Raw genomic sequence first — 26,847 nt, 5'->3', positions numbered from 1 at the left:
CTCCTATAAACAAGAAATGATAACAACAATAATAACAAACAATAACAGACTCGTGTCCAGTGGATGGCACAAACCATTAAAAGAAGAGAAAATTGAAACACCTCAGGAGAGAAGCGCTCTGTACATTTGCTCTTAGTTATTCAGCAGCAGCAGCCTGGTCTGATTCTGTTTCCTGTCAATGATAAAGGTCACAACAGGAGGCGGCAGGCAGACAAGAAACATCCAGAATACCGATGGATAACGCGGAGAAGAAAAAAGAACGTTTAGGGAAGATATGGTGCACTGACATGGCGACACATTAGATCAGGCTAGATCAAACTAATGCAGCATAATACGGTAAATCCTCCTTTCATGAGGATTAGTATGTTTTTATTGAATCTGTTTATCAAAAGTGTTGATTGAGAGAGGTTTTATTTGTCAGCCCTGATTCTTACAAATGGACGGAAGAAATATTAGGAACATTACAAGTTAAACATAAGTCGAGACTTGTGTCATACAGATTCTGTACAAACATGATAATCCTCACGCGAGAGGATTTATCATGTAATTCTGCATTAGTTTGATCTCCCCAGTTGGCAGGTGAGTCGATAATTTAACATAAATAATCATAAATTTGAAAAAATTAACCAGCAACTGCTCTGATAGACACTTAATATGGCAGTAAATGTAGTTTTCTCTTGCAGCAGCAGTAAACGCTGTAAAAACACCGATCTGCTGCCTTCTGTGACACTTTTAGAGACAAAGAATCAAGAATTCAATTAGCAAATTAACCGATAGTGAAAAAAGTTAGAGCTCTAAAAATATGACATTTAAATTTGCAGTTAATATAGAGATCAAATAGAAAACCCAGCAAATTTTAAATTAGGATGGTAACATTGGAGTTCTTTATCTTGCCATTGCCTGGAAATTCACTATATTTAGAGCTAAATTCAGCTAATATGTCAAGAGACAACACAGCTGGCCTCTTGTCAAGAAAAATAACCTGCTTCAGTTCCACCTATTCAAAGGTTACAGGAGCTTCTCCAGCTTTCCTAGTGACAGGATAGATCCTTCAAATAAAACCCACCAGCAGGGGAAATGGAAAAGCTCAAATTTGGGCTTAAAAAGTTGAAATGGAAATGGCACTTTTATCTCTTTTAATCCTTTCTTAGGGGAGAGGTGTTAAGAGCAAAAGCGCGACAAAAAGACTCGAAATTATTTAAATGCTTCAAGCTGGAAGTGTGTATGAGTACATCTGGTCAACAGTGCTTCAGAAAATTAATTTTTCAAATGATGCAAGTCTGTGTTGATACCCAGACTGAGAAAGTGGGTTGTGTATAAATGATTTGTGGATTTAACCACACACTACAAACACAGTTTAACATTTAGGGTGACTTAAACTTCATTCCAACTACTTCCTGCTCAGTTGTTACTCGACTTTGTTTACCTTGAATAATCAATATAGCAATATTAACTATAATCACTCCGTTCAGATAAAGATTCACGTTTTTATTCAGAAATAATTGAAAAAGTACAGCAAAACATTCAAAAATATTGTGTATTTTTCAAGTGATGTATTGATCTCATTGAAGAAAACTCACATACCTCGGTCTTTTGGACTCGTTTTATTGCCATGACTATCTTATTTTCTATAATCCAATTCTTTATCTGAGTCAGACATGCACAGAATAATCTGCAAAGCCACGTGCGCAAGTACACACACCTACATGAACGGCCCCCATCCTAAAACAAACAAAAATCCCTCCATCTTCCATCAGTATTCAAGCAAAGATGCGTGTGCTGGTGACATCACGTGAAATCTGAAAAATAAATGTGTTTACTCACAAGCCTCTGGCTCTTTTTAACGAACCAAGATGATGATGAAGAATCTTGTTTATACAAAGCAACCAGAGTAATTAAATACTCATTACTCATCTGCATGGTAAACATTTGGGCAATTACAAGTTATAATAGTGAGAGTTTAGCGATAATTATTATTTATGTTAATTATTCCAATCCACATTTCACATATTTGATCAATTTTGGGGTATGAAGGGAACATAAAGGACTTTTAGAAATATGAGCATCAGAATCAATAAGAGAGACAGTCGTGAATCTGTGACCTGTCACATGGTACATTTGGCGGTCTGGTGCAGCACATGAAGCACGTTTCACAGATTACTGGAACAGCTCGCCGATTCTCAGTCAAACACAGCGCCAATATGATGCAAAGTCACTGTGCTCTGATTAATCTGAGTATAATCCCTGACAAGCCATTGAGTCTCAGCCCTGCAAGTTGGTGGGAGGATAGTGTGTGTTTGTGTGTGTGTGTGTGTGTGTGTGTGGGGGGGGGGGAGTGAGCCAGTTCATGGCGAGAGATCAAATAACATCACTTTATTATTTTTTTCTTACTAAGGACGCAAGCAAGTACATACTCCCTCACTAAAGACCTCCGGCGGACTGTCCACATGAGTCAAATGAGGCTTTGGTTGGAGGATGATGACCCTCCAGCTGCCTGAGAGATCAGCATCCTTCCTCTCCCCTTTGTTCCCCGCATCCTCCTCTTTTCCTCACTCTCTCCACTAGACTTCCTGCCCTCTCCTCATCATCTCCAGTTTTGTGTCTCATTCTTTCTCTCTCTAAATGTCCTCTTCCCCTCCGTTTTCAGTAAGCGCATGAGTTCATTCTGTGGTGTTTTCATGGCGATTCTATAATTAGAAACATGGAGGGTGAAGCCTCATGACCTCGCTGACCTTTGCACGCATCCACTAAATGCTATGAAAACTGTATCATTTACATCTCTGGTCACCCGACATTAAACACATCATCACAAACACAAATTACCTAACATGATGACCTTAACCTATCCCTGCAGAAAAACGCCGCTCCGCTGCTGCTAACAACAGTCTGACACCTCCTTCTGCCCTTTGAGCTTTTCATCTTTTAGCTCAAACATTTACTATTCAAGTGACTATGCATTCAAATTCAGCATCAGCTGCCAAAGCAGAGGAGATCACATGATCACAGCGCTGGAGCATCTGTGCGTGGAGGTATTTGGGGTTTTACTTCATAGATGATTGAGTTACTAGCATAAAAAAAAAAATCATCAGATGCTGCTGCAAAACAACACAGGTTTTATCATTGATTTGACTGGGAGTGGGAAGCTTTAGCTGCAGCCCAGAAAAGTTAAGCAGAGTCAACCAGAAAGGCAGCCTGATATCAGCTGCACCGGCCAGTCACATGTGCCAGAGGTCAGGCTGGAAGCACAATTCTCCAGCATGAGAGAAGGATCAATGTTGATGAGGCGAAACAGCGCTAGCCATCACATTTCTTTGGTTTGCGAGGGGGGGAAAATGCTTGGCGTCAGGGGTCTACGCCACTGCTGCTGCTGCTGCGCCTGATCGGATCTGACGGTGACATCAGGCGGCCCAGACCTCCTGAGCAGATTTACATCCCCACAAATATCTGTGAGCATTGACACGAGGACGTCACAAAGCAGAAACATACATCAGAAGCAGTTGGACTCTGATTTTCTTAGACAGGTGGCACCACAAATAACGGATTAATTTCATTATCACCTTTTACCAGTTTGGTTTCATGACAGCATGCACACAGACCTGAGCGGCCATCTTTGTCATTTAGGAAAAATACAATCAAGTTCATGACCTCTGCTCAAACAATAACCTTCAACCCTGAACACATGCGCTAGCTATCACAGCTAATAGCGTTTGGCGAGGTCTCCGGAGCTTTAACCACAAGCATATCTGCACATCGTGTTGCCCTCCATTTTACCTCCATCACATTGGCAGCCATAACACAAACTAATAAACCACAAACTGAATAGTGAGAGGGAAGGGAACATGCAAGCTCTGGGTTATGGATTTGTCTTGTAATGATGTGACCCAAATGTCCCTGAAGTGTGCGCGTGACTATGGCTGCTGGTTTAATTTAGCCTTATCAATGTTTGCAGCCATTTTCATGAACGAAAAATAAATTGAACTTCACTCTCTTCATGAATGGTAACTCAATTAACTGTGGTATCAACATACAGACAAACCTAATGGTATTATTTTGCTGGCTAATATGACTAAACTTCATGCAAATCAGGCCAGCATCGTCAAAAATAAGGCAAACCTGCTTCAAAACACATCCAGAGAATTTCCTTTTTTAAGCCCCCAAACCTTCATCTGTCTCTCCTGAATAAAACATCATCTGTGGCCTGAATACTGATGCTGAACGCCAGGGAAGATGGGAAAGAAAACAGAAGGGAAAAAAAAGAAGCGGGAGTAACCACAGACGCCGATGAACACCAGTTCACTTTTCCAAGAAAAAAAACAAAACCCTCATGTGAGCATCGCTGTCAAATGAATCTGTAGAATATCAGCCGCCGGTGTTTTCCTCACTCAGCACATCTCTCTCTTCTTTGACAAACTGCCTCCCCCCTCACAAATGAGTTGCTCATTCAGTTAAATACCAAACCAGTAGTCTAATTCAAAATGTGCTGGAAGCATCTAACTGCAGGATGAGCTAAAAATAGGACTGTTACAGACAGTGTCCGTCTGCCATCAACCACCAGAACACAGCTGACGTCACTAAACACTAAACTGCCCAGTCCAGCATTCTTCCCTCTGGCTACTGCTCAGCCATCACATGCTTTATTCACCTCATTCAACAAAAAAATTCAGATAAATATGGGAGTTAGTGAGATGTATGGCTCGTTGGTGTATAACCACACATCAGAACGGGCTAAAAGCACGTTTATCACCAGCTAAAGACGCAAAAAAGTTGCTGTTCTGGTGATTGGTTTTACACCAGAGGGCTGAGCGAGAACACTCGCCTTGGTGGTGGGGTAATAAGGTGACATTTTACACTCACACTCATCCAAAAGCCTTCATGGCTGCTTGGTAGTAATAGCTAAACGTGCCTGGGAATCAGCGAAAGATTGCACTGTTTGCACTGAAAAAAAAGGGAGCAGCCATCAATACTTGCTGGGATCCAGAGCAAATTTTTAACAGGAAAATGCGAGCAGGGGCACCCAGAGAAAACGTCTCTGTCTGATGAAGACATTTCAGAGAAAAGTCCTCTACTATGGTCAAGTAAAAACATCTTCACAGCCAGAAGGCGAAAGTAGAGAGTAATAGAAGCACTCTGGGTGGAGGAAATGGATGATGATAAAAGCACGGGAAGTGTACTGCTGCAGGTGCTCCACTGCTGGACTTGATCCAGAGCACCATCTTTTACTGCATTGCTGAACCACACTTGGCCACAGCTGCATGAACTGGGTGATGAGGGACAAGTGTATCCAGCTCTTAGGGGGCCCAAAATGAGGTTTTGTTACGGACTTTTACAGCTGATACTCTTGTTCATATTTATCAACTGAATATGATTCAACTGTGGGAATGTCAAACATTGTGTTGAAAATGCATCAATCTCTCCCAAAACTGTTTGTGCTCGAGGAGCCAGCTGACCTTGACTGAGACAGAGAAGCCTGATCACTAGTGTGCTAATGTGAACTGCTAATGTGAGCCGCTAGGTGAGCAACACAACCGAAAAGCATGTTGAGAATGGAAGAGAAGCAACATATCAATCCATTTAACCACATCTCTCACCGAGGAAAACCATAGCTCACTTGCATGGACGTATTTGTCTTCCAGATCACCGAGGGGCAGAACTGACTTGGTGGGCCCCTGGTTCCTCTGACTGGCCCCAGGTTTACCTTTGGATATCCTTGTTAACCATAAATTAATTCAGGTCCCATCAAGACAAGGGCCCACCTGAAAGTCCTAATCGTACCAGCTGACATTGGGCTTTAAAAGATACAAAGTTGTATATATATCTTATTGTCCATGTTGCTAATTGTCAAACTGAAACGCTAACTTCCTTAGCATGAGTTGGATGGAATGTAAATGGCACAAAAATTTAGCTCATGCTAAGGAAGTTAGCATTTCAGAGTGTCCTGGTTCCCCATATACAAGTGTGAATGGGAGAAGATATTGTTGCACCTTTTATCCTTCAGCGAAAGTAGACACAGCCCCGTATTACCATCCGTGTGATTAGTTCACGTCGCCCATTCGTTTGCAAAAGTTACCATGTATATATGTACAGAGAGGAACAGATCGGTAATATGGCAGACAAGTTAGCCTAGCAATAACAATGATTCCCATCCTCCCATATGTTGTAAAAAATCAATAATTAAACAAGTTCAGTTGTTGCCATACTGTATGTTTATGTACTTCCCCTATCCAGGACTCTTGATAGGCATCACCAAGCACTACTGCTAGCTTGTCAGAAACAGCGACTTGCCTAGTGTTTACTACAATTTAGCATGTGCAGTAGCACTAATTTCTCCAAAAGCCCACAAGAGTTAATCTTAGTAGGAGTCGTGTGTCCCCCACCCCCCACTCTCACCTTGACTGAAGTCTCCTCTACAGTATCTCTCCTCCATTCTCTACCTGCTCAAGGCTGCATTACCGTTCCATCTCCCTTTATCATTTCCTCTCCTCTTATCTCTCTTTCCTTGCTTCACTCTTATTTTTTGGCCCTCCCGCTCCATCTGTTATCTCCCAGCTGGATCTGTTTTACGCTGCGATGCAGTAGGCCGAGTGAGGATCCAGGCTGGATGAGTCACCCACTCACAATCTGCTGCCCTAAAGCCCTGTAGGCTTCAGCCACATCCAAGGACCCGCTGTTGTTCCTTGGCGTGAGCACACACACACACACACACACACACACACACACGTACATGTATGCATGCTCCAACAATGCTGCAAACACTTTTCTAAGGAAAACACACAAGCTGGAACTGCAATCAAAAAACACATCCACAATAATGAGTGTCAAACTAAACTGACATGACAATAATGTTACACACAATACAGTGAGGGTTAAACAAGTGTGGTATTGATTAGTATTCAGTACAGACACACACTGGGAAACCTCTTCAGACTGGCACTGACTACCAAATACGGGATTATTGGTTCATTACTCTGTGTAAGAAATACCCCTTAAACCACAGAGTAAAGCAACCTCCACGGTGCATGGGTGTAGCTTTAATTGTGTTACCATACACAACACACAAGTGATAACAAGTCTCCATGCTGCTCACGTAGACTTTCCTCTTCTGGCTGTGTTTTCCAGCTCTCCTCCATGAGATGTTACAACAGCACAAGAGTGTAAGAGAGTCCACTTTCATTTAAAGAAACACGAGTTGAACCGCTGCAGGTGAGATGTGTCCTACTTCACTATGAAGTCAATTTCCTGTTTTTGCACCTCAGAAGTTTTAAGTTTCCAAATTATACTGATTGTGAATGTGCTGAATATTGGACCTGGATTGACTTTTAAACTATCCATGATGATTAAAATATCCGATTTTTCAACGAGCACGAAGCAAATGTACAATTTCAGCGATGAGTGTGAAACTCTGCACATCCATCATCTACACGGAGGCTCAACTCATAAACTGCTGGAACAAGAACGCTCCTGACTGGAGGCGGATTCTCAGGCAGGTCATTTAAAAGGCCGTGCTGCTGTAAATTAACACTCCATTAAAAACATTTCAAGCAGGTTGATTCAAGAGGCTTTCTACTCGATTACTGCAAAGCGACACCTGATATGATGTCAAACCAGCATTCATTTCCTGCCCTACATGAGGCCGACTAGCACATGTACCCCTGAAAGCACGTGCGCTTATTATAGATGCAAATCAACCGAATTCAAATCTTGTGTGCCGCCACATTCTTTAATTTAGTCCTTGTGACTTATCATATTTAGCCTCTTCATTCCATTTTACCGAGTCAAGATTTAGTTGCCTGGATATCTGAGCATTGTAATTTTATCTCAGTGAAATTTCCTGATTCTTTAAGTCTAGTTTTCGTCAATCAGAATCAGAAATTCCTTTGGTTATTAATAACTTTGACTTCTTAGTGGTGAACCTTGATGTGTTTCTTCAGGTAGGAACACCACCCCCCCCGTGGCTGTTTACTATTTTAAAACATGGACAAACAGTCCTAAGTAAAACTCCATGTTAGTGTACACACATGCATGCATGCACATGGAACGCACATGCACAACTCTCCGTGGAGATGCAGCCATTGCAACCGTGGCATCTGCTCTACGCATGACTCATCTGACTGTGAGGAGAAGTCGACTCGTGACGTAACGAGCGAGCAATCCCTCGACTTAAATGGTTTCTCAGCTCCGCGTGATGATAAATGTAAAGTCTTGTAACAGGATGTTGTTTTATTGGAATTGTATCGCTTCATGAAGTCGTCCACACTGAAAATGAATAATGGATTTCTATGTAAAAAAAACAAACACAAAAAAAAAAAAAGGTGTCGCTGCGGGGCTTAGCCTTCATGTGCTTCCCTTTCCTTTTAAAATGGCTCCCGTTTTGATGTCCTTGAAGGAGTGGAGAGAGATGTCCCCTGTCAGAGACAAGTGTGATTACCGTTGAGTGAAATAAATTGCTCAGTGGCATACGGAGGAAAGTGAAACTCAGCCTGTGTGTGTGCATGTGTGAGCCCCATAAAAACCCCGGTTCCTTCATTGTATTCTGCCTTTTTTTCTCCAAGCAAAGTCATTAAAGTTGAGAATAAAGAAATGCTACCAGCCTCCCTCCAGCAGCCTGAACACTGGCTTCAGCTAATTAGCACCGCCGGAAGGTCAGCAGCGTGTTTTTGGATAAACAATCTGCCTCGCTGAAGCGGTTTGGTCTCGTGAGAAAGGTAGGACAGGTTTTAGCGAGCGATATTCCATCATCTGACGTTACATTTCAGAAATATTACTAAAAAATATCTATCATCCATCTTCAACTGCTTATCCAAAGTCAGATCACAGGTGTAGCAATTCTAGCAGGGAACCCTAAGCAGCCACACGTCCAGCTCTGACCAAGGGATCCCAAGGTGTTCCTCGGTCTGCCCCTCGGCCCCCCCCCAGGTGGACGGGCCTCCCCAGGGAGATGCCCAGGTGGCATCCAGACCAGATGACTGAAACACCAAAGGAGCAGCGGCTCTACTCTGCGTCCCTCATGGATGTCTGACCTTCTCACCTTGTCCTTCACCACAATACATCACACACAACAAAACAACCCTGTTGAAGTGTCCTTGAGCAAGAACAACTTCATTGCTCAGGATTGGGAGGTTGGGGTTGAATGCTCTGTGTCGCAGAACCATCTGAGAAGTCTCCAAACGGTTTGGAAAAGGACAAATCCTTTCCAGAAAAACAAAACAAAACAAAATTTGGCAGGTGATCGGATGCACCATCTGTCAATCATCATCAACCACTTCAACCAGTGAGATCATCAGACTGACATAGATGCCAAATCTATTCAGAAGAGAGCGACATCTTTTCTGTCAGGGGGGAAAAAACATGTTGCTCTCTGCTCCACTTTCAAAGAAATACTAAGCAGTTCTGATGTACCTGGTGCTATAGCGGCGTCGAAGCTAACCTCTGCTGTTGTTTTGAACAACCGCTTCTCACTGCCGTACGGAACATGAAGAAGGAAGCCTGCACCACCAGTGCCTGTGAAAGCGTCGGTGAGGTAAACACTGAATCGCTTTAGAAAGGTGCAACACAAACAGACCCCATCCCAGGTTATGATGTTTGCGTCAGTGTTACAACTAATTTGGTGTATTTGTTTCGTGAGCTGAGTTTGTGTTTCCATCTAAAACTACATTTCCTGGGAGGAGAGCCAACAACTAACAATGCTGGTTCAATTCCATTAGCGTAGATATTCACTCTGCCAAGATTCCTTTAAATCACTTAATCTACTGCCCACCCTCCTTCTCCTGGTGTGGGGCTCTGGTTTATGTCTGGTTGGAGGATATATATATGTGTGTGTGTATGTGCGTGTGAGGAGGCAGATTGCAGCCTATGTGAGTCTGGGCCTGGATTACAGGGCTGTGGCACGGGAACAGAGGGTTGTGGGGAGCCTTCTGCCACTGGCGCGTGTTGAGACGCGGGGGGCGGGGGGTGGTGAGAGGAAGCTGGGATGACACCACCGAGACTCAGAGCCTGAAAGCTAACAGTTTCATCGGATGTAGAAAACAGAGCAGATCTACAAATTCTGTGTGTCACCTCTTTATGTATTCACTCGCACATGCATATTTACAGATACATGCTCTCTCTCTCTCTCTCTCTCTCACACACACACACAGCTCACCTCACCCATGCATGTGCAGGGAGAGAGAGCTCTGCTAATGGGCAACGATAGACTCATCACACTGAATTAACACAATCTGTGCAGCCATCTCATGCCCAGCGTGAGCTGCTGTCGACTCACAATCGAATCAAATGAGTTCACGATTACAACAAACAAATGTCAGGGCAGCTTTTTCAATTATTTCCCCCCTTTTTCTCTTACATTTATGAGGTTTTTATTTGGCTCTTTTAATGAGAAGCACAAGGTAAAAATAACATTCAAGGAAACAGAGCCAGAACAGAACTGAGAAGGTGCCAGACTGCTGCATCTCTCGTTCGAGATCTAAATAAAAGCCTCTTCACGGCTGCTAACAGGTGTAAATGAACCCAAAATAACGTGAATGAATCTCAGCTCTTCCTCCTGCAAGTTCAGCCGTCTGCAACTATAATGTCTGCCTGACGACCTTCATCTGAAGCGCTGCTGTTATTGTCACACTCAAGTCATTAGAAGTCCTCCTCAAGATGAAGGATGGCTTGGACCGGAAAGGCCTTTAGAGAGACTGAGTGGACTGGAGGAGGAGGAGGAGGAGGAGATGCGTGTGTGTGACTCAGCCAGGCCCCCGGCGTCCTGCTGTGAGGGGACCGAAGTGGGCTGTCAGTGCCAGTGTGACTCAAGCCTCAGACCCCTGGAGCTCCAAGAGTACACCGGAAATAAAAATCACACAAAGTGCGGGAGACTGGGACAGATCAGTCCCTGCATCTGACCATGATGGTCCCAGTAAAGAGCACTGGTGAGGCTGGTCAAGCAGTTCTTGGTAACCTTGAATATTCTCCTCTGCAGCTCTTTGTGATGATTCAGCTTTAGGTGAAGGTGTCTTACTTCATCCCTGGTGTCCAGCACAAGCAGTGCGTTTAGAGGGCGCAGAGGTCATGGCGTGCGGCTGCTGCTGATAGAAGCGGATTTCCGCCCTGGCGCACTTAACGATTGCGTAACATGCTCGGAGTTCCCGCCGCGGTTGGCTGAGAGGAACACCGATTTAAACAGTCCTCCATTCAGGGATAATACAACTTTGCAAGAGTGAGCGCCTTCCATGAGCGGAATGTCATCTGAAGGGTAAACTACCGAGAGGAACTGACATCACCATCGTTTTGCCATCTGCCTCCCACACGGAGAAAATATCCCAGCATGCATCAAACTACCTGCATAAATATAAGCGGAGGCGGCGGAGTAAAACGTGAGAAATAAATAAATATTTTGGCGCAACGCTGCACCATTTATCTCCGGATGAAACAACACAACTGACGCGCACTGAGCAGCGACATGTGAGTGCAGCTCGACCATCATGAACATATTCGATAATCGAAGTCTAACGTGGCTGCAGGACGCAGCGTCATTTTACCTGAGTGGCTTTGTGGAATTGCTTCTTCAGCCCCGCTACAGACATGGTCGCTACACGGTGGTTCTAGCCGGGACGTTGGGCTGATGCTGCAGGCGTGTGACGGGAAATCTGGGTCCGGATGGTGAGCGATGATCTTCCAGTCGCTGCTAGCTGTCTATCCGCTGCTCTTCACCGGAGGGCTCTCCTGTGAGAAAGAGGCTGACTGGAGCCCTGATCAGGCTATTGGATGTCACAGCCACATGTCCAACACCGCGCTGACGTCGGCGCCCCCGCCCCCTCTCCCTCCCCCTCCCCCAACTACGAACGACGCCACGACGGGGCTCCTAAAGGAGGCTGAGGATGTCTAATCTAAGGTTGTTTAGTAAAAATAGAAGCACGACGAGCGACAAGATGAGCGAAGTGGGCCACAATGATGACGCTGGTTTTAATCGTTAATGGAAGAGAAACAGGAATTCATTCCTCCCCTTCTAGACAATTGGATCAATGTATAGATGCAGACTGAAATACCAGTCATTGGGAGATGGCGGAGGAAATGGTAGTCTAATCTCGCCTTAATCCCGGATTACACACACGGACTACAGTTGCAATAGAAAGAAGGAAAAACGACAAAACTCTTGAGGAAAAAATTTGTTCCGGTGCATTAGTGTAATTTGAAGCTGCGTCTCCAGCACCCTGGACAGCTCTCTCTCTCTCTCTCTCTCTCTCTCTCACACACACACACACACACACACACACACACACACACACACACACACAAGGTAACAAAATCTACACACATTATGTGATCACTGACACAGCAAAAATACAGAGCTCTGGAATTGTATTTCTTGCGGCCACGAAGAGAAAATATACTTTCATAAATGTATGAAATATAACTTGTTCCCCTCATTGAGATATTTTGAGGCCACAAGATAAAATTTGTTCACTCAATTTAATTCATTTGTAACAATGAACCATACATTGCTCATATAATCTAACTCCCATAACTATAATCTGTTCCCAAAACGTAGACATGTTGAACAACAAGATATAACTTGTTTCCTCAGTTTGGATATTTTGAGGCCACAAGCTATAACTCGGTCTCTCCATTTGCAGACAACTGTAACTAGTCTTTATCAATGTCAAGAAGTATTCAAAACTGAGTACCGTTCTCTTGAGAGCAGCACTGGTGGCCTTGAGGATTTTCTGAAGCTCAGTTCTGTCCACTGAACCACCCCATGCTCTCACCAGTTTGGGGCTGGACCACTGTGTCAACATGAGCTGTCTCTACACCTACAACCAACCAGGGCTGTGGCGGTAAGAACAGGTGGGTCAACACTAGTGGTATAACACAGTTGATCTGCTCTATGTGATCCCAGAGCAAATGATCCCCAATCAAGGAGGGATCGGCGGCTGTCATGCTGGTGACGCTACACCAGCTGGAGTTTCAGGAACTGAGTCTCAACACGTCACCTCGGTTCTACCCACCTTCTTCAGCTTTCTCCTCAAACAGATTTTTGCCTCATCACGAGTGAGATTTCCAAGCGGGCCTCGAGTACCTGAGAGCATCACACAGGAGGAGCAATGCAAGAGGCTCTATTCTGCCAGTTCAAAGCAAAGCACACAAAAAAAAAAGCTTCGTAATGTTGCTTTAAATGATAATTTCTTGTTCACTTCATGACAAAAAGAGGGGAAGCCATCAAATTATACTGCAATGAAGTGACAACACGGGTAGGACACAGCCCTTTTCATGAACACTTCAATTAAAATCTGATTAAAGACAGCTGGAAACCCGAGAAACTCAAACCCTCATTTGCAGCCAAATAATGAAAGCTGTGCCACGTAAAAGGAGTTGAAGGAAGTTTTCCCACGACAAATTTGCAAACACAATCACGTATCCAAGAATGCGCCTACAATATAATTGAACCAAGTTGTTTTTCCCAATAAATCACAAGCAGCAGGTCAAAGAAGCTACACGGCAATCAGTAACTGTGGCATCTTTACTATCTAAACAGACATTCTCACACACACACACACACACACACACACACACACACACACACACACACACACACACTGCGTGTTTTATTGTTTCTGAATTTGTGTTGCTCCACTGAGTCATTTCAAGATCGTCAATTCATGTGCCCAATAGATTTATTCCATTTTTAAACGTATCACAATTTGAATGTTTTACCAGCATTCTCAAAATATTAATTGCCACATCTCTACATTTGACTTGTCTTCCATTATATTTTCTTAATAAATGACTTGCTATGATGTAGTACATTGATTTCTACACTGTACCGGAGTTGAGACATGATAGTGAGACAAACAAGCAGACAGTCTTTTTTTTTGCCTATAAAACAGTGATTTGAGGAACACTCGTAGATCAACACGAAGCAAACAGAAGCATCCTAAGACAACTCGTGCCGTTAACTTTCTTTTGAGTTCCTATTTTGCAGGCAGGAAGTCATCGAACTGAGCAGGTGCAGAGTGAGTGTCACGGTCTCCTCTGCATCTACATTCCAACAGCACATCTTTTCATTTGACCCCGAGAGGCAGCTTGAACAGAACATGGAACAATAATGTTAATGTGTGAAATGCTGAGGACATTTGCCTCTAGTTGGGATTTATATTCCTCACAATCACTCCTGGATGTAAGGGAAGTTAGTAGGGAGTGCAAAAATCATCAATCATCTTATGTAGCTGAGAGGAGCTCACATACACACCAATTCTGCATCCTCTGCTATTTCTCTGACGCCTGTGTCATTGCTCATTCGGGAGATCTTGATTGCCTGCTGTCATCACATCAGTTGGATGCACCTCTGTCTCCTTTGTTATTCAAGTGCAGTCTGCGGCCTTGTGACGTCTGGAGTCCAGCGCAGAGCGACGCTGGTTGAAGATACGCATTTGTTAGGTTAGCGGCGCCACCCTGTGGATTATTTCTGCACACACAAGCAGAAAGCTGTCAGAGCAAAAAGAGTACGGATCCTCTTTATCCGTATTCATTCACGCCGGTAATAAAATCGGTTTCTTCTTAATTCGAATCAGCGGTTCACTTTTAGCATACAGTGCTGGCCAGCGTACGACTAATGAGAACAAAGCCTTCCATTAATAAATAGAAGGGAACAAAAGATTGTGCACAGTTTGAGATTTTAATCCCATTTTTAATCATTTGTGTACACATCTATATAACCAAAGATATTTTTTGATGGTAATTTATCCACGTTAAAAATGGCTTATCTTTATATCTCAAATACAATTTTCATCTTTCCCTACCTAAAAACTGATACTTTGTCTCCACCTAGTGGTGGGTAAATATGCAGCAACGAGGAGCTCAATCCGGAGCAGCAAATATGCCTGACTCGTTCTACACCAGCTGACAGTGGAAATAGACCACAGAAGGTTTATTAGATATATCAGTGGCAAAGATGTGTGTGTGTGTGTGTGTGTGTGTGTGTGTGTGTGTGTGTAGGTTGAGGGGAGGTTCTATTTGTCTTAAACTCTTCAGACAATAAATCTCACCTGCACTGTACAGCCAGATCTGAAGTTTACTTGTCCAGACTGATCTCTCTCGCTCTCTTTCTTTCTCAAGGCGTCAGTGGACTTGCAGATAAATGTTTTCACTTCACACACTAAGATTGTAGGATGTTATTGCCTTTTTTCGCGTGGCAAGAATAAAATGATCGACACCAGCAAGTTAGTAGAACACATAAAGGAACTCATGTTAGGCTCCAGTCTCTGTGAATTGAGACACTCGGGATGGTTGAAGTGAAGACACACAGACAAACTTGAGTCTTGAGTATCGTCCTCGTCTCTCTCCAGCATCTGGACCACGACTACCAAAGGTTGTCCACCACGATGTTTGATCTGGCACAGCAGGTAAAATGAAATAATATTGATAATAGACCAAAAAAAAAAAATTATAAAAATTAGAGAGCATGATTTTTTTTTTTTATAAAGTCAAAACTAAAAACAAAGTTGTTTTTTTTTTTTTTTTAAATGAAGGATCCCTGATAATGAATGTATCAAGATCTGTTGAGGTCAGACATGAATAATAATCATCATCATACACATTATAATAATAAAAGGCTCAATGATGTTGTAAATCCAACAAACACACAACAAAATCACTCTCTGTTGTTCTGTGGGGTAAAAATGCTCTTTAAATTAGTAGATCCAAAAAGTTCAATCATTTTTGGATAATCTGATCAGGCAGCAAAGGGACACTTTGTGCAGGATGTCAGTCTGATACAGGAGCTGGTCATGTACTTTTCGGCCGATGTTCATTTGTGTTCTGCTGGTTCTTGCAGCTCTGGTCATTTTGAGAAGGATTCCGGGGTGATAAAACCTCAAGAGAACAACAACAAATTTTATCCACAGCCACTTAAGTCAGTCAAGAATTGCTTACTTGTTCATTTAAGGAACGATTCTCATTCCCACTGGAACATGTGCTAGTAACTCATGTGTTCTAGCCACACACACACACACACGCACGCACGCACACGCACGCACGCACGCACGCACGCGCGCAGCGAAGCTACCATCACTGATTCAACAAGAGCAGTTGAGACTTCTCACATCTGAAACGCACTCCAAATAATTGTGTGTAATGTCTGTGGGAAACAGCCAAAGCTTTTATGAGGGATTATCATCACACCCCCACCACACCCACACACACACCTGTAAAGAGAGAGTAACGGTCCAAAGCAACGTGAGAGCTGACAGACATCATGGGTAAATTACACGTGGAGTTCAAATAACTTCACACAATACCCCATGCTGTTCAACACTCCCTCAGTCACTCCCTGTTCCATAAATCAACGCTTGATAAGCAATGAGATTAAAGAAACGTGAAAAAGAGATGATTCGAATTAGGAACAAGTTCTACAAACAATTGTAAACATGTGAGAATCACAATAATCTACCTAAAAAGTATAATGTCCCAATATAAAAATCTTCAGCCACTTCAAAATAACACATTCTTTTATCCATACAGCATGAACACAGATGACAAGAGGGAACTTTACGGGGAAAAAAATTGAAGTGAATGTACAACAAAAATTTAGCGAACAACCTCCATCTTCGTGACTACAGCTGCACACAAAAGATGACATGTATCAATCTTCCTCAGGCTCTAATTGGCTCCTTAAAGCTGACATCACTTTATATATTTCTCATAGGTTTTTAATCATAAAGCACTGAATAATCTTTATCCAACAAAGCTTAAAATGTATCTTTAATCAAAACCTGCACGTGTCGTTGAAGATGGAAACACAATTGGCGTTGACAGCGGAGCAAGGGTCATTTGTCACGCCTACGACACATCACGTCGTTGGGAGAGCCGCAGCAAACGCACGCCAGGTTGTGGTCAATGGGTTTGTGTTTTGTAAAGCCGAACCAATCCCCATTCCATCCCACTCCACTCAAACATGCTAATGTACCTGTGCTCTGCTCTAATTGGTCCCAGTGATGCTCGCCCTGCTCCACCTGTGTTCATGGGAAGCCTCCAGTCAGTCCTGCAGTCAGGCCCCCGCCACTGTGTGCGAGCGTGCAGTGCTAATATTATGCAAACAAACATTTCTTTGTTGTTTGGCACTTCTTGCACCGAGCCGCCACTGTGGAGGAAAGGGAGACGGTAAGGAAAAGGGGGAAAAGAGAAAGGAGTAAGGTGTGGTTGAATTCATTAGTGTGATTACCTGAGGTGTACTTCTTTACAGGGGGTAATCTGCCAGCCTGCTTCAAACCCTCCAAACTTTAGCCAGTCCGCTAATGAGTGCCTGGAAAAGTTAGTCAAGGTGGAGAGGTGCTTTGAGGAGCCGTACACCCCAGCCTAAGGTGCTATTATATATGCCGGAGCAGAAAACAAAGCATGCCTGCCGATTTCATTGCAGTAAATATGAGATGGTACTCTTTACGATTCTGAACGCACAAAAAAATTGAACTACGGGTGCCAATAAATGAAATCAGAACAAAAACACAAATCTCCTGCTTCAGACATGGCATATTTGCAGGCAACAATATCACACATCCAAGTATGACTGTAATTCTTGGCCCCAAGTCCCCACATTACACAGACCATTCTGGTTAGTCACATGGACACCAGAGGGTTCTAGGAGACACCAAAGAGTTGCTTCTCTCTGAGGTGATGTTGAGGACTGCAGCTTCCCTCCTACGCTGTGAGAGAAGGTGGATTAGAGACCAGATCAACCTGTCTCTCAGTCTCCGTTTTTTCTCCCCAGGAGCTCAGGCCATGGCTTTAGAGAGACAGCTGCCATGAGCAAGGCTTAGGACAGTCCGTGGGGACGGAGGAAATGTGAGTGTCAAAGAACAATAAAAGTGCAGGAACAGCTTTGGGTACGATGGACAAGACAAAGAGGTGACGGGGGGGGAGAGGAAAATCAAAAAAGGAGGAGATATATATATATATATATAGAGAGAGAGAGAGAGAGAGAGAGAGAGAGAGAGAGAGAGAGAGAGAGATGGATAGATCCTTTCACTTTCTCATTCCTTCTGCTTCTGCTTTATCACACGGCATCAAAACATAGCTTTAGTCCCCTTGGCCTTTCTATCTGCTCCCCAGCTTCCCACAGCGGGCCGCATCTACTCATAATCTGCAGCCGTTTCATGTCTGGAGTGCTGTACAGGAGGATAAGGGACTTATCAAGTGAAGATCAATGAGGTTGTATACATATCATATGTGCATCGAGCGAAGGAGCGCGATTCCTTTTTTCTTCGTGTATCTCATCTAATGAAAATGATTTTTTTTTTTGACAGATACAGTTATCATTAAACAGCTTGGAGAAATTTCCCTCAACAGCATCTACCTTTTGATACTAAACCTTCTCCCTGTGGTTGAAGAGAGACACAATCAAAACACGTTGCATTATACATTTGTCAAAAACACATTTGGCTGTATGTCACGAGCACCTTGTTATTTAAGAGGGTGCCAAGCGTCTGTGTCTGTGATATCAAAGCAGACTGGTGTATTGGCAGCAATAGCCAGGGTGTGAAACTGTGTCAGTGTAGTGAGGGGAATCACCAGAGGCTGTTTTCTGTTCACTACACAGCTGGCTGACGAGATCTACCAGGACTAATTGTGCATCAGTTGGAGGCTGCAGAAAGTCTCTGTACTATGGGGCTACCCCGCCTTCCTACCCAAATGACACACACTCACATCAGACTGAAGAAACTTAAAAGTGCAACAGAGAAGCCTTGGGACACACACACACACACACACACAGACACACACACTCACACATACACAAAAATCATTGATTGACCTCAAAGTCAACCCATGACCCTGACCTCGTCTACCCCTCCAGGAACAACCTCCTGCAGGAATAAGTGGACAGGAGAGCATATAAGAAAGTTTTAAAAGAAGATTTTAAAAGACGTTGGGGTGAAAGAAGGAGCTAGAGAAAGAAAAAAATGACACAGAGTTGACTGTGTTGGAATGAATAAACGGGGAAGAGAAGAAAACTTTGCATTTGGAAGTACTGATCAAAGTAATTCCCACAGGAAACTCTCTCTTAATGAGAGCTGTACCAGAAAAGACGAGTGGAAGACAAGGAGAGTGAAACAGAAGAAAAAAGGCTATGGCATGCCATTCCAACACGAAAAAAGAGAGATGTCTTGCCTGGTGTAAAACAATGGTGTGTGTGTGTGTGTGTGCGTGCGTGCGCGTTGGGGGTGAAGGGTGTTTTCAAGATCGTTTTAACGTCTTCACTGAGGGAGCGTCAGAGGCAAGGCCAGGTTAATTAAACCCGTGGGAGTACCAGCTAAGGGGGCTTGCATTTGAATATGTCACAGAAATAGCACGAGTGTGTGAGCCAAGGCCGGATGGCAGGGCTCAGGCAAGCAAACATGTTGACTAGGCATTACACGCTAAAAGGAAGAGAGCGAAAGAGAGACAGTCAGACAGCGAGGGGTGGGTGTGTTGAGGGGGGCTCCCTGATAATTTGTGTGGCACCAGCGCTTTGCTCTTCTATACCCAGAGTGCCACCGGATTTCTCCGAGTTATTAATGTTTGTCATTAGCAGCACTGCGCTGGAGGACAGTGATGGAAGGGGAAAAAAAAAAAAAAAGAAACTGCAGAAATTTATATGGGACAAATATTGACAATAGCTGGCTCCTGGGTATTGGAGAAGAAAAGATGCAAACTATGTTAATGAATGGTAATTAACCACCAGGGTTCGTCTCTCCTGGATCCCTGCTAAATTGGTCCCCGAGTTGCAGCTAGAGACAGTCCTGGCCTAATCCTTTATTATAAAAAGATAAAGGAAAACGACATCATTAGCATATATTTGAGAAGGGAGGGGGATTAAAAAGTGGAATTATTTCTTTTTAATTCGCGAACGGAGGATTCTTCATACCATTGTTAATTATACGTAAAAAGTGAGAGAAGAAAGAGGAGAAGAGGAAAACAAAAAACTAGGAATGGTAAAAAAAAAAAAATAAGGGAGAAAAATAAAGAGATGAGTTGAAGAGAGGAGAGTGAGAGGTCTCTTGTGTATGATGCCAAGTCAAGGACAGGAGAGACCAGGATCACGGCTTAATATTCAAGATGAATAATAAGAGAGGCAGGAGAGGAGAAACAGAAAGGTTTGGAGGTAGGACGTCACCAACCACTTCTGAAACTTACCACTGTGATGAGTGTGTGTGTGTGTGTGTGTGTGTGTGTATACGCTCATGCGGACTCTTGTTAATGATGTCTACAGCAGGGGTCACTTGTTACAGACTGACACCAAGCCAACAGGCAACTGTCAATCACAAGAGAGGCGTGAGAACCCTGCTGTCCACCAGAGTGGTCGCCAACTGACTGATTGACAGACCTTTGAAGAGCTGGAACAAAATACAAGAGCACATTAAAACATTTTATCAAACCATGAAATCCACAACAATAATACAACAAAAGACAAAACCAGGTGAAATGGCTTTTATTCTTTTATTCACTCAGACTGAAGCCAACTGAACACACCAAACGCTCATAAAAACATTTGGAGAAAAAAAGAGTTTGTAGAGTAAACAAGCATGGAAGCAAGAGAGCTAGCAGCTGGTTTTATAGGAACTATCACTTGCAGCAAACCAAGCTAAAAAAAGAAAAGTGGTGGAGGGGTAGATGAGGGGAGAATGGACTCCATGACCTGCAGAGGGAGTTGGGGATACATACTGGAGGCAAGGCTAGGCTAAGTAGGCTAATGCAAACACAAAAAGGTGCAACAGAAATGGTATTAAAAGTTAATAACGGCACAGGAAAAAGGTTAGCAACAGTCTGTTTTCATTCGCTGTTGATGGTACGCATTCACAGCTGTACCAGTCATGAGTACACACTAACTGGCTGTCCACTTGAAAAACATACAGATTTCAGTGTCAATTTGCAAAACCAAAACAAGTGCACAGATTAGGACAGATTATAGGATTTTCAATCCTGTATAAAAGTTGTGTAGTGTATCTCCATTTTAAGAAGCGCATTGTTGCATTTAAAGTTTAATAAATCAACAGAGCAAATACACAGCAGAAGCTTTTCACATGTTAAGTTTCAACAAGTTAATTCCCTTCAGAGACAAATATGTAAAATAATCTGGGCTTCGCTCATTGGACAAGGTCTGATAAATGGATCTAACCCCCCCTCAGTGAATATTTTGCTCTGTGTTGCACTCTTGACTTTCTCGAAGTGTCGACTAGGCATTGCTAGGTCAAGTCCCTGCACCCTACAGTCCTTGAGGTGCCAAATAAATTAGGGAGAGAGGTAAAAGAGAAATCTACCTTAAACATGAGCGTAAGCATTTACCTTATCACCCCAGGTGTGTGTTGTGAGTAAGGGAAGAGTCGCTGCATTGTAAATTAGCTAGGTGCTAAAGGGCCCTCTCTGATAGACATAGCGCACTGAGCACTAACACAGATGTCGAGGGCTCATTTACAAAAGCTTGGCTGCTGCGTTGAGCCAGTGGCGCCGAGTGAGTCGACAGCGCTTTTCTCACAAATATTGGTTCTGCTGCCCCGGCTCAGCTTGGCTCAGCCCAGCTCCCACTGAGCAGGAACAAGGGAGGGTGAGAGAAGGGAGGGGGAAAAAGAAGAGGATGACAGTTTTCCCAGCCTCAGCCCAGGGAGTCAGGCTTTTTCGCTGACTGGTGTTGCGAGCGTGGCCAGCTCTTCTGTCAGCACTTTCCTCTCCTTCATCTTCACACGCACAGCCTCCATTAGCTGGACGGCAGAGGGGATCTGCAGGGGAGGGGAAGGATAGAAAGAGGGTGTGGGGGCGGTGGAAGAAAGGGTTAGAGAAAATGAGGAAAACACACAAGCGCCTCTATTAAAAAAAGTCAGATTTCTGACACCTGGCGGCTTTTCAGAGAGCCTGTTTGCTGTTTTGTGAGTGAAACAAGAGAACCTCAGATTTGTGCCTGAGGACTTGTTAAACTTTAGAGGGACCATTTTGACAAAGCAGATCACAGAATCTGCTTCACAGCAGTAGTTTCAAAGCCAAAATCCCTCACTTTCTAAGTATCTTTTCTCAATCAAGGGTAATGTATGATCCCTTAGGATTAAGTGCAGGAAAATGGCAACCTTTGCTTTTTTTTGATGACATGCACTATGCTGAGGCATAAATTGATCACTTTTCCGCTTTGAGGCATGTTTATAACAGTGTTGGCATCACTAGAGACATTAGCAGTATGGTTGTGGTTCTACTGGACTGTATCAATGTTGGAAAGGTAAGTCTCCACAAGGAAGACTCCACTAAATCATAACGGACTGGACAGATTGGCCCACGTTCATGAAATGTTCTTGCACACAAATTTGATGTCACATTCCTGTCATCCACTGTGTTCCTGTTGAGAAATTACAGACGAGAGGTACACAATGTCAGGCTTTGCTTCCTGTCAGTAAGACTACACTGAGGGCATGACATGTCCTTGTGTGTCGAAGAACAAATTTGTGCATGAGAAGGTTTAATGACTGAGACCCAAAATCTTTGAAGGAACTTTCTTAAGGTCTTCTCTACATTGTTGTCGTGGAAACAAAGGTGAAAATAAAGAAACTGGCTAATTTTAATTTCCCTTTAATCCACACAAGGATTTCATGGTCATTAGGGTGCCTGATCAAAGACAGGCACTCATACTTTATCACTCAAATAAATACTACTTCAAGTATGTACAGCTTTTTACAAGAGAAACAAATTAATTCCCTGAGCAATTTCACAAATCACATGGAATGAGATGAGACGTGGCCTGGCAGTGCTGAAAATAGTGACTTCAATATTATCAAATCTCACTTTTTATCTCTTAAAAGAGAATATGGAAACATAAGCTATTCAACCCTGCACAGAAAAACAAGCTGACACAAGTCTAAGTGCTGCAACAAACTCGTGTGCACCCGGGGAATACGAGGTATCATCTTTGAAGTGATTAACATGGATTCACAACACTGCTGGTATTAGTTCTTCATGTTTTAAGGATTTCAAGTATTTAGCCCATCATCATCATCATCATCATCACCATAACTCTGCAGAATTTTTCTAGAGTGAAAAAGTCCCATGTCACTTCCTCCCTGACTCTTGAAACCAATATCTTCTACATTAAAGGTAACAGAAAAACAAGGCCCCATGTACCAGGAAATGTGTGTGTGTGTGTGTCTAAGTGTGTTTGAGCATGTGTGCAGAGGGAGTTGGTTCCAGCAGCACTGGATGCATCAAACACAGTGCTATTCCTCTGAGGACAACTACACTGAAGCAACTGCTGAGACATCTCCCTCTGCATCTGTCCTCTTGGGAATTTTCACTCTCTCTCTCTCTCTCTCTCACACACACGCAAGTGCGCACACAAACCCATACACACTTAGGCACACACAGACACACACAATTTCCTAATCAGCTAATTGCACTTAGAGCCACTAACTAGGCAAACAAACCCACTAAAATAGAGACACAGCCACTATGCCAGGCTCAATGGGACAGCAAAGTGGGAGACTGGATCATTAAAAGAACCGATATGGGAATATGGGTAAACAACAATAACAGGTAAACATGATCTTGATTAAACTTATCTCTTAGATGTTTGCAAGAGAGACAGAAGCTAATCTGTGTTCAACTCACGAGAAATCAGAATTTAAAATAGTGTCTGCAAAACATGATGCGTGTCATAAAGTACAGCGAGTGTTGCTTGATGAATGATTCCACTCTTGTTTTGATTTTTCTCCAATCAACAAGCGACTCACTCCAGTAAATTCTGGCACCAACACGGGACAAGCTGGACTTTCACTTGCTTTCATCTAACTGCTGTATTTGCTGTGGACAATACCCCTGCAGGATGGTTGGAGGTGAGCAGTGATGCAGCTGCTATCCTGCATCCCCTGGGCTGCTTAAGGCGGCGTTAGGAACTGGCACTAATGTTATGCTACAGTTGATTTAGCTGGGCTTGTGTCCCCTTTGGCAGAGCAAACCAACACCGGCACCCACGTGAAGCAACACAACCTCTGTTTTGCAAGAGGTCCTGTCCCCCTTGGCAACACTAAAATAGCTACCGCAGCATTAAGCCATGCTAACTCACATCTATTACTATTCAACAGGCCCCGCAGAGCAACCCTTTGTCCAGGTATGATTTCATGAACATGTTTTAGAAGTGAACTGACATATGAAGCCACTAACCCTGACAAGTGAGTGTATGTGTGTGTGAGGACAAGGACAGCGGCTGCAAGCAAACGGTGTTTTTATGAGCCAATTAAATGACATTGCTATTCCACAGCCTGGGGCACACCCTGAGGCAAGTAGCAGCTCAAAGTTGCAGCACTTCAGTGACCATTGTCTGCTAGTGGCTTTACACACACCAACTTTTCTTTCTTAAAAGATCGATCATTCCAGCTCTTTTGTCTTCTCCCTTGGAACGGGTTAGCTCAATTATTTTCAAGGGCTCAATTTGTGTGTAGTAGTAGGGATTGTGTCAGGCTGCTGAATATCTAAAGTAAGAATGGAAAGGGAGGGGGGAAGCTGAGAAACAGAAACAGACATAAGGGGGATACATCATCTAAATTTCTACATTCTCTCCTCAAGTGACTACTGTTTACTACTTTAACCCTAAAACTTCCTGTAATTTAATACCATTGCAATTCGATGTTCTTGATTCAACTACATTTCTATGCAAGACATCCTGCAGAAGTACGTACCTGTAAATACCTACATCATAACTACGCTTTGGTGTTATACAATGATGCATACTATTATTTTAAATTTCATAATAAACAGTAATAGTGAGATTAGAGCATTTTCAGCATGGCAAAGGAAATCTGTGTCCCTGGTTTGTGAGCCTGTCTCCAATCTAGGCCACTATTCAAGGTAAAGGAGAAGTAGTTACTGTAGTTTTATCACAGAGGGGGAAAACAGCTCTTTGATCTTTGATCTTCTCACTTTTGTTTGAAAATCAAATTTATCAAACGGGGGAATAACAACAACAACAACATGATAAATAGATTAAAAAAATCCCAAGCACAAAGGCACCACACTAAAAAGTCTTGCATTTGATTATCTCCGATAATGAATATGTCACATTTGCAAAGAGGGGCTCAGGTAAGAAAATCACTAAAGCACCGACAAGCCTATTCTCTCTCTCTCTCTCTCTCTCTCTCTCTCTCTCTCCTTCGTAATTACCTACGCCTGCAGCGGAGTAGATCCCTCTCTTTTCTCCCCCCTTTAGGCCACAAGAGACTGATATGAAAGGGAATTGGACACTTGGGGCCACATATACTGTAATTAAAAATCTCTCCTTTTCTTGATACGTTGTTTGGAAACATCATTTCAGTGTGCAACATGCATTTGTTAGGGATCTGACCTAAATACACCCTAGATTAAACACAGGAACGCACCGGGTCTTTGTTTCAGGCTCCTACTCATTAGGTGTGAAAATGAGGTGATTCAGGCACCACTGGGGTTTAAATATAGAAAGGTGATATCCATACAAAAGAGATGCAACCTTTAGGTAGAATTTAGTAATCAAGAACATTCCAGTGATTAACAGTAGGGCTCATTGGTTGGGGTAATGTACCGGGAAGCAGCTGTGATCAACAAAAGTGGCTGTGCTTGCAGCTCACTGTCACATGTATTAGAAGAAGCTGTTAAAATTATTGCCCTCATGTTTGTTTAGTGACATTAGGGGACTCAATCAATCCACACAGCATGACCATCTATTCAGTCAGGACGTGGCAGCCAGAGTCCACTCAGCTCCACGCTATTGTCAGACAGAGTTGGCCAACATTGGCTTTTCTCTTGGTTTAGATGTTGGACAATGTGCACTGATACGAAAACTGTTTAGATTCATTTGCTTATGCAAAACATCCAATCAGTAAAAAAAAACAAACAAACAAACAAAAAACCTCCATCAAGGAGCTCATGTCATCAACGGCGTTGATTTATCTGTTAGCAAGATAACTCAAAAGGTTGTGGATGATTTTTGATGAAATTTGCTGGGATGAGCAAAGTTGTGGAATGATCTACTTTACTAGATTTTAGAATTGATCCATGCCCTCTGATAATGTACCGTATGTGTATACATGGGACGTGCTAATCCGATACTTCATACCGGCTCCAGTCACTGTATCGGCATCAGAAATACGATCCAATCCATTAGCCGCAATTCCCATGTAAATGCATGAATGCAAAGAGAGAAGAGTCAGGAGTGGCTGAACACAAACAAGCAGCATGAATCAAATGTTGTATAACTGAGTCAGCTTGCATGAATTTCTTCATTTATGGAATTAGGGAATATGGAGGGATATTTCTTTTCCATTTTTTCTTTTTAATGGCAGATGAAGCAAAATGCAACAATATGAACATATTAATGGCTTAGATGTCTTTGGAGGGAAAGCATCAACTGATAGTTGGTATCAGTATCAGACATCGCGCCATCCCTACTTATATATCCATAGTTATTTATGTAAAGATGATGTATTTAAATTAGCTTGATAACGACTAACACTCTGCGAATGCACGCTAATAAAGTTAACATTTATACTCTAAACTGTGAAATTTAGGTGATAAGTGCTTTTACACGTGATACTCAAGAGAATACACTGGCGACAATAATTGTGACCTTTTGCTTAATATAACTGAATTATCGGCTAGAATTTTTTTTTTTTTTTTTTTTAATTTCCTCCTCCCATATATCAGATTCCTCTCCAGATGAGGTGAAATCACAGACTAAATAATAAGATTCCTCTGCTGGGCTCTTCTAACAACTCTAACTTGCGGAAACGTGCTGTTTGCTTCATACAGCTGTGAGGCTAGGTAACCACACCAACCGTTTAATGGCATCCAGAAGAAACATCTGATGTGTCTACTTGTGTGAAAAAAGCCAGTTAACTCACA

The 26,847-nt window shown here is 43.0% G+C and overlaps 2 protein-coding genes across 7 annotated transcripts in view; both read right to left on the bottom strand.

The window, feature by feature from the left end:
* The window catches only part of sh3gl2a (SH3 domain containing GRB2 like 2a, endophilin A1), a 34,930-nt gene extending 23,194 nt beyond the window's left edge, over positions 1 to 11,736 (bottom strand). For all 4 annotated transcript variants that reach the window (XM_086211695.1, XM_086211696.1, XM_086211697.1 and 1 more), the window contains exon 1: positions 11,517 to 11,736. In XM_086211695.1, coding sequence (XP_086067821.1) covers positions 11,517 to 11,561 — 45 coding nt within the window. In that variant the 5' untranslated portion in view covers positions 11,562 to 11,736. The remainder of the gene's footprint in view (positions 1 to 11,516) is intronic.
* An 8,682-nt stretch (positions 11,737 to 20,418) lies between these two features.
* Positions 20,419 to 26,847, bottom strand: part of cntln (centlein, centrosomal protein) — an 82,368-nt gene continuing 75,939 nt past the window's right edge. For all 3 annotated transcript variants that reach the window (XM_086211693.1, XM_086211692.1, XM_086211694.1), the window contains one exon: positions 20,419 to 21,719. In XM_086211693.1, coding sequence (XP_086067819.1) covers positions 21,609 to 21,719 — 111 coding nt within the window. In that variant the 3' untranslated portion in view covers positions 20,419 to 21,608. The remainder of the gene's footprint in view (positions 21,720 to 26,847) is intronic.

The sequence above is a fragment of the Aulostomus chinensis genome, chromosome 8 (genome assembly GCF_037954235.1).
Source record: "Aulostomus chinensis isolate RoL2024-O1b breed Wild chromosome 8, RoL_Achi_v1.0, whole genome shotgun sequence".
In the NCBI taxonomy this organism is placed as follows: domain Eukaryota; kingdom Metazoa; phylum Chordata; class Actinopteri; order Syngnathiformes; family Aulostomidae; genus Aulostomus; species Aulostomus chinensis.
This window is presented reverse-complemented; position numbering and strand designations above follow the sequence as displayed.